The 8,262-nt window shown below is 32.5% G+C and overlaps 1 protein-coding gene across 1 annotated transcript; it reads right to left on the bottom strand.

The window, feature by feature from the left end:
- Positions 1-5,072: 5,072 nt before the first annotated feature.
- LOC129300927 (myb-related protein 306-like) lies at positions 5,073-6,936 on the bottom strand. The gene is made up of 3 exons (XM_054939527.1): positions 6,375-6,936; positions 6,119-6,248; positions 5,073-6,017 (listed from the first exon to the last, which is right to left on the bottom strand). The coding sequence occupies exons 1-3, from the start codon at positions 6,505-6,507 to the stop codon at positions 5,324-5,326; spliced, it is 957 nt and encodes a 318-aa protein (XP_054795502.1). The 5' UTR covers positions 6,508-6,936; the 3' UTR covers positions 5,073-5,323.
- Between the last annotated feature and the right edge of the window lie 1,326 nt (positions 6,937-8,262).

Raw genomic sequence — 8,262 nt, 5'->3', positions numbered from 1 at the left:
TGGCCCAACATCTTGCAGTGAAATTTTAAATTATGGGGGTTTGATTTAAAAATATGTTTAAATTCAAAGTCCTTAGATGAAATTCTCCCAATGTTAAAACTTGAAAAAAGTGAGAACCTCTCGTGAAACTAACTTATTTACAAATAAGTTTTTATAAAATTTAAAAAACCATAATCAAATCGTTTGAGACTTAAGTGTAATTTAAATTAGAGTGTAAAGATAATATTATTCTTACTTATTAGTTTACAAAGATGCCCCTCCCTCAATTAAACATCAATATGTGAAGTTATAATTATAAAATATTAAAATGATAGTTATAAATTACTAATGAGGTAATTATAAATAATTAATATTAAACCTCGTTAGAAACCCATGATTAGTTTAATTATTAGACCTATAAAGTTATAGTTAAAATATTGAAGTGATAATTATAAATGACTATTAAGATAGTCATATACAATTATTAATATATTGTAATACGTGATTAATATAATTATTAGATACGTAAAATTATAGTTTATAAAAAGTTAAAGTTATAGTTTAAAATATCGAAGCGATAATTATAAATGATTAATATACAGTTGTATACAATTAATATTAAACTTGTAATGCATAATTAGTATAACTATTGAATATGTAAAATTACATTGAAAAATTTGAAGTTATAGCTATAAAATTATTATCTTTACATTTTAATTTTAAATTATATTTAGATTTTAAAAAACTTGATTGTGGTTTTAATTTTATAAGATTTATTTGTAAAAAATCCACTTTTACAGCGCCTATACATAAATTTTTTCAAAAAAAAATCATGTTCTTAGATGGAATCAAATTTCTTGAGTTAGCTTTTTCAATATTAAACTTATATATTTTCAGCATTGATCTTTCACATTTTCAATGCTTATTAATTTTAATGTTCAGATTTTCAATTTTCATCTTTGATTTTTCAATACTTATCTTCAATTCTTTTTAACATTGAAAGTATGAATATTGGAAATATCTAAAAGGACTATTAAAAAATTAAGTGCTAAAAATATGATAGATGAATATTGGAAAAAAAACTTAATTTTTTTCGTTCCAACAAAAATTGGGTTCTTTTTTCAAAATTTTAAAAAATCATGCAGCCACACACAGCCCCAAGCCCCCAACTCATCATGTCATTCTGAGCAATACTGTGCTTCTCTTCACATCTTCGCATGTACGTAGAGACTTACTCTCAATTTTCTAGCTGGAAGCGGGTTTGTGGTTTTGACCTTTCCTTGTTTTGCTTCACAGCATGACCGACATTCTAGAATCATAGCAACGGACCTACCCTTCAATTCAATGAAATTCACTTCTATAGGTTTCAATGCCTCTCCAAGTGCGCAATTAGAAACGACGCTTAGCTTTCGCTTTTCCGGTGGTGCACTGGATATGGACTCCTTCAAAGTCTATCATTGATTGGTTTAACATTAATAACTATTCTGTCACACCAGAAATATTCATCGTTTTTCTTCATCATATGTGGTTGTGTCCTTCTTTTCTTCTTCGTCTCCTTAGTAGCTACGTGTATCGTATGACAATTAATGCAAGCATTATAATGTATCCACATGCCGCATTTAATGCAAAATGAGTTGCGCTCAGAAGATGACGCTTGGGAGGCACATGATTCTGTCTGTTTGCCTTGGGGCTCTCGGGCGCTAGTTTCATTTTTCTTTCGGCCAAGAACCACAGATTGTTCAATTTTAAAACAGATGGTGATATACAGATAATGTATTTTATCACACACATATTTTTAAATGAAAATCACATATCTGATCTCCCAAGTTTGCTGGCGTTGTGAGGGAGTAGTACGTACCAGCTACGACTAACAATCATGAGTTTACACAAAAAGAATCGTACTCTTATGTCACAACACAATAACTCTCGAGTTGTTTCCAGAACCTTTGCGTTAAAAAGCTTGCCATCACATGAAATGATAGCAAGCTTCTCGATGATGCTATTCACCAAGCGAAGTCGCAATAATTACACAAGTTACGTTGGCGTTCGTTTTACACCTAAAAAAAAATACTTCTTTTGCGTAAATCTGTGGCACAGGTGTGGTATCTATTATCTATCGTCACAGATATACAGGCGCAGAAGAGCAGTATTTATTAACGGAATGGTCCCGGCCATGTTCAGAACAAAATGCAAGAAAATTAGAGTTACTAGCTATTACTTTTAATTTATACTTTTGGGTTTGCCATAACGGGACTCATGGGGATCTCAGGTTTCTTCCCATTCATTTACAGTTATCCCTTTACAGTATGGAAACCAGTTGCATTGCCAATTTGCCATGGACAAGACTCTGTAACTATTAGACCTGAAAAAAACAAGTGAACCAGAAGATGTTAGCATCCCATGTGCATTTATGGCCAATCAGTTCTTACAGACTGCTGTGAGAATGAGGGGATGAGGAAGAGAGGAATAAAAAAGGGGTCCAGATGTGGGCATCCACTAGTATCTTGTGATGCAATACTTTCTTGCTGGACGGCTCAATGCATTTTTTATTAAAATTTTTTTTCCAAAACATTATAAAGTATATATTATTCTAATACAAATGGTGAAAATACAACTCGCTTAATTTAGATCAACACCAGTCTAATAATCAGACTTAAAAAAACTTATACCAGCTTATATGGGCTATCCTAGATTGAAACTTGAAATAGTTTTGAAACATGGTTTTTAATTCTTCTTGAAATTGTTCCTGCCCTATTTATAGCACTACTGAACGATACGTTAATTTTAATCCTATTTATAAAAAATTTGATTTATTTTTTTATCCTTATTAAATTATAAATTTTTAATTTTAAAATAAAGTTAATAAATTTTTAAATTTTTTTAATTTTAATAAAATATGTTAAAAATAATTTATAAATAGAATGAGTGGAAGTAATAATTGAAGTCCTTGTCAACAAGAAATCACGTTTGTCATTGTTGTCACGGGTCATTTTCAAAAAATTAAATCAATCAGACAGATGCGGGACAAACTTATACGTTCATAATAAATTGTTGTTTTCAATCGTCAATTCTAAACTGCTCAAAAAATTTGTGAGATCAGCTAGTGTAATCAGAAACTAGCCCGCACTTATATACCTTTGACGATGAGTATTTAGATAGACACTTACTATGACGGTTCTCCCGGCCGGCAGGCCGGCCCCCGTTTACGCCGAAGCAATCTAATGGTCAAGGTTTTGGTGGTACTATTACTATTAAAAAAATACAAATTCACGAAAAAATTTAATAAAAGATCATCTATTTTTTTTAAATATCAAATTAGTGAGAAAATTAGTGAGGAGTGTTGATTTTATAGTTCAACTTAAAATTAACGAGAAAAATAATGAGAAACTGTCAATCTCTTTTAAAATAAGATAATTAGCAAGAAAAATAGCGAGAAATTATCAATTTCCCTCTAAAATAAGATAATTAGTAAAAGATTCTAACATTAGCTAATTACTACAAAAAAATTTAACTTTTAGCAATAACTTTTAATATATTTAATTATTTTCATTTAAAAATAAAAATTAAATAAAATATTTATAATAAAATTATTTAATATTTTTTATTTTAAGTTGATTTTTATTAATAAAATAATATTTTATTAAAAATAAAATATAAAGAATAATTTAAATAAAATATAAATATTTTTAATATATTAATAATTGAAAATAAAATTTAATATGTGTCCGTGTATTTTTATAATACATTATTTGATATATTTATGTAGCTAAATAATATATATTTAATTTCTTATATAATGACTGTAGGTGCTTTTCAATTTAACTGATAAAGAAGGAGAGTATAAGACTTAAAAGATAGAAGGTCAAGGGTTTAAATTTTTATTTTGGCTTAAACATAATGAATATGTAATATGATAAAGAGCAAGTGACATGGTGATGGACAATGACATACCATGAGTTATCGCATATGTGGTGAGTAATGGGGCATGAGATGGTGGGTGATATATCAGTTGATGAAGTATGAGGTTATTGGCGACATATCACAAGTTGAATCACATGTGATAGGTGATATGATATAATTATTTTTAAATATAAGTATATTTAGCAACGGATTAGCTAGAGACTAATTAGTGGCTGAGCTAAAATTTGAAATCAGAGGGTACAATATTTTTTTAGAATAAATAATTATATACAAATTGTACACGCACACGACTAAAGATTTGATACATATTATATTAATCACAATTTATTATGATTGAAGATTTGATACATTACAGCAAGAAAATAAAAGATTTCATATGTAAATCTTAGATGAATATTATTACTTTCACAATAACAATATTCCCTTATATTTTAAATAAACATACTATATAAAAGTAAAACAAGTTAGTATTGAGACCTAAAATAACAATGTGCAAATGCTGGTGGATGAAAAGAAAGAACAAGTCAATATTATTAGTTTAAATAATGGTTATTTATTATTCAATATTGAGATGTTCAAAAGAGGGTGCAAATTAAAGAAAAAATGGGGGCATGAGATGAAGATTAATAACAACTAATTCCTTATTAAAATTATCAAATTTTAAATAGTATTAATGAAGAATTAGTGAGGGATGTGGCTTTTGTTAAAAATTAGTAGGGCTAAATTTTTTACTAATTAGAGAAAAAAATATGATCCCTCGTTAAATTTAACAAATCCTTTTTATATTATGAATTTAATGAGAAAAATGACATTTAATGAGAGATTTGTCTCATATAAAATTTTATTTTTCTGATATAGTTTTGCATAAACAGTAGCTTGGCCAAAAGAAAAACATTTAAGTAGAGTTTACCATCTCTGAAACTTCTACGTATGCGCGACTGCTTGATTTGCCTGCGTGAGTTATTTTTACAGGGAATGAATATTGTCCGTGGAAACTTCTTTTTTTTTTTTTTTGGACCAAAGTATTGTCCATTGAAACTTACAGCATAGAAGAACACGAATTAAAATAAAGGAACTCAATTAACTTGCTTAGTCTCGTAACTTAAAACCGGACGGGACTCGGGAGAGATGCAAATTTAACAGAGACGCGTAACGTATATGCAATAGATCAATAGAATAATATAATAATGTTAGTAGTGATATCATATACAGTTGTAGGCATTTAGCAGACTGAAGGATTGAAATCTCTGTCCCGGGTTTGATTTATGCAAAAGTAAGACTAGATGATGAGCTAATTGAGTCCTATAAGCGAGCTCAACAAAAAGTCCGGAGTCCTAATGAAGCGACACGGAACTGACGAGCAGTCCAGAAACGATTGGCATCTGCAACAACTGAAGATGTATAATGTTATTGCATGCCACCACTAACATATTCCTGGCAAAGCAACCTCGTCTAGAAGCCATTTCTCAAGAAAAGAAAATTGCAATTCTGCACCACACTCCGGCTTGCTTTCATCTTGGAAAAGAGTGGTTGGTTCAGGGTCAGGAGACAGAGATTGCGAGAACTCAGAATTCGAAGAATCCAAAGACTCCAACCCGAACAATGACTCAAACGCCTCGCATGATTCAAAGCTGCTTCCCTTGTTGGATTCGTCACTTGGGGCTTCTTTGCTACAAGTAGCCAAGTTTCCGGCGGAGTAATTCTGAGTCATGGTCGAGTTACCGCGAGAGTGAGTTTTCTTTGGTGGATTTTTCTTCCATTCCTTCAGCAAACGAGCTATGTTTTCAGCGGTCGACGCATAGCATAAGGATGGGGTTGGTTTTGCAGAAGCGAGAGAGGAGGAGCCAATATCAGAGGGGTAGGATTGAAATGCGCCACAAGGCTTATGCGGTGACAGTGCCTCGCGAAGAGCTCTCTTAGCCGTTTGGATGTCAGTTTGGAGCCTTCTTTCCCACTGTCCTCTAGGCATTGCTTGCGAAGCCGAAAACCCATCGCTTGTGCCGTCTCCTTCGAGAGCCATCTGCATTTTCCTAAGCTTCTTCTTCAAGTGGGTGTTCCAATAGTTTTTTATGTCGTTATCTGTTCTCTGCGGAAGGTACGAAGCTATCGCAGCCCATCTGCACCACAGTCAATAGTATGCCTCCAGTTCAGCATGTGTCTCTCTTAACATAAAACACTAGATAGTAATATCTCTGACTCCAAAGTTTAGATGGATTACCTATTGCCCAGAAGAGCTTGAAGATGGATGATCATCTTCTCTTCTTGGTCGGTGAAATTGCCGCGCTTAATTCCTGGCCTCAGATAATTAGTCCATCTAAGTCTGCAACTCTTGCTGCACCGCGACAACCCTGAAAAGCAAAGAAAGGAGGAAAATAATTTAGAGGAAGGTCTCCAAAGTGAAATTTAATCAAACGAGGGAAGGTGAAAAAACATCTCATTGAGATAAAACAAAAAGAGCGTAGCAATAAACCTACCTGTATTGGCGGGAACAGCCTTCCAATTTCCAGGGCCATGCTGCTGAATGTAGGAGACCAACAAGATGTCTTCTTCAGGCGTCCAAGGTCCTTTCTTGACGCCTTCCTTATCACAACAAGGCGGCCTTCCCATATCTGCTTGCGAGTCTTAATGTTTCTTCAATTCCCTTTGATGTGGTTTCCCTCCTGCTCGATGAGTGCTTTATGCCGAGCCAAGCGTGCAACGCAAAGTGAAAGAAATGGTTGGCGACTTGGCGTGAATATATAGACAAGCCAGAGGGGTGTTTGGGAAGACGCTGACTTGAACGAGAGTGAAGAGGGGAGGCCAAAGAGTCAAAAGTCACCGGAAGAGCATTAAATGCAACGAGGCGTGGACAAAGTCAGCTCGTTGCTCTCAAAACCGCGTGGGCATTCAATGACACTGCGCTGGGAAAAAGCTCTATTATCTGCTTTGAATGCCTATAAAAAGTCTAATCCCCAGCGGCCATTAATGGGATTAAGTGAGATAAAGCTGTAGTCCAGCAAATCCGCAGTTGCCTCAGTACTTCACTTTATTGTTTGCCTGTCATTTCTTTTTAAAACCGTCTAATTTGATCGGCGGAGTGGGAGTAATGCTGCTTCTGGAAAGCGACGGCAATGGGAGACGTATTAGTTCACTTTGTTTACTGATGTAAGTTATCGATGAGTAGGTTGATTAGAGAGAAACAGTATTGTTGAGGAAGAAGAGGGTGGTAACGGAGAGATTGGAGAGCTGAAGCAGAGTGGAGACAAAGAATAAATGCGAGGCAGGCGAGATGAATGTATCTTCATGTTCAATTATGGGGGAGGCAGGCGGTGATTGGAAGCAATGGGACCCAACTTGAGTTTCAGTTTGAAAAGGAATGCATCCTGACATCTGCAGCCGATTACTTATTATAAGTAAAATGAGCCACCTCGCTCCCTGCCCATTGCCCGTTGGCTTCTGCCTTTGACATTTTTATCTCTCTCTGACCTAACCTGTCTCCCAAAAATCTTTCAAGATCCTCGTTCCATTGATGATGAATTTTTTTTTTTTAATGTTGTAGTATGAATGGAAAATTTCGATCTAAACAGCTTGATCAAGATTATTAAACTTGTAAATTTAATCAAACTCATAGCAGAGATATAAACTTAAAACATCAACTCAGATAATAAATTTATAAAAATTTATCTTTATTAATAAATAGTTTTTGAAAGCATTAATTAAATAATTAAAATATAAAATATAATTGTAATTTAATTTAAATATATTTTAAATGTAAATTATTAAAATTAAATCTATCTACATTTATATATTATTATACTTAATATAGAAATTTCAAAATATGATAACTTATTTTTCATATTTTTTGTTTTCTTTTTTTATTAATATTAATTTTTGGTTTTTTTTCATTTTATTTTTCATTAAACCAAATCCCACTGCTTCTATGAATCCACTTTTACATAGTATATATCTATCTTGCTCAACAAATTTATGAGTAAATTAATACAATTTTATAAGCTAAAAACATAAAAATAATAAATTTGAAGAGTGGACTCGTGAGTTTAACTGAGTTTATTTTAATTTAAATTTATGAGTGAATTGACATGATTTTATAAATTAGAAACATAAAAATGATAAACTCGTAGAGCCAATTCAAGAGTTTGACAATAATGCTTTTGATCAAATATAATAAAAAATAAACAGGGATAATGAAATGAGATTAAAATGTTAAGTAAAATAACAAAATTAATCTTTTCTTAGATAATAAAAAAAAAAGACCTCTCTTTCTTATTCTCTCCCATGGAAGAGTCTTTAACGCAACCAACGCCCCACAGGATCTCATATTCCTCCCCTCAATCCCTCGTACATGGACAGTGATTCCAATTC

The sequence above is a fragment of the Prosopis cineraria genome, unplaced genomic scaffold, assembly GCF_029017545.1.
Source record: "Prosopis cineraria cultivar Desert tree isolate PC_DT_omini unplaced genomic scaffold, ASM2901754v1 PC1813, whole genome shotgun sequence".
Classification (NCBI taxonomy): domain Eukaryota; kingdom Viridiplantae; phylum Streptophyta; class Magnoliopsida; order Fabales; family Fabaceae; genus Prosopis; species Prosopis cineraria.
This window is presented reverse-complemented; position numbering and strand designations above follow the sequence as displayed.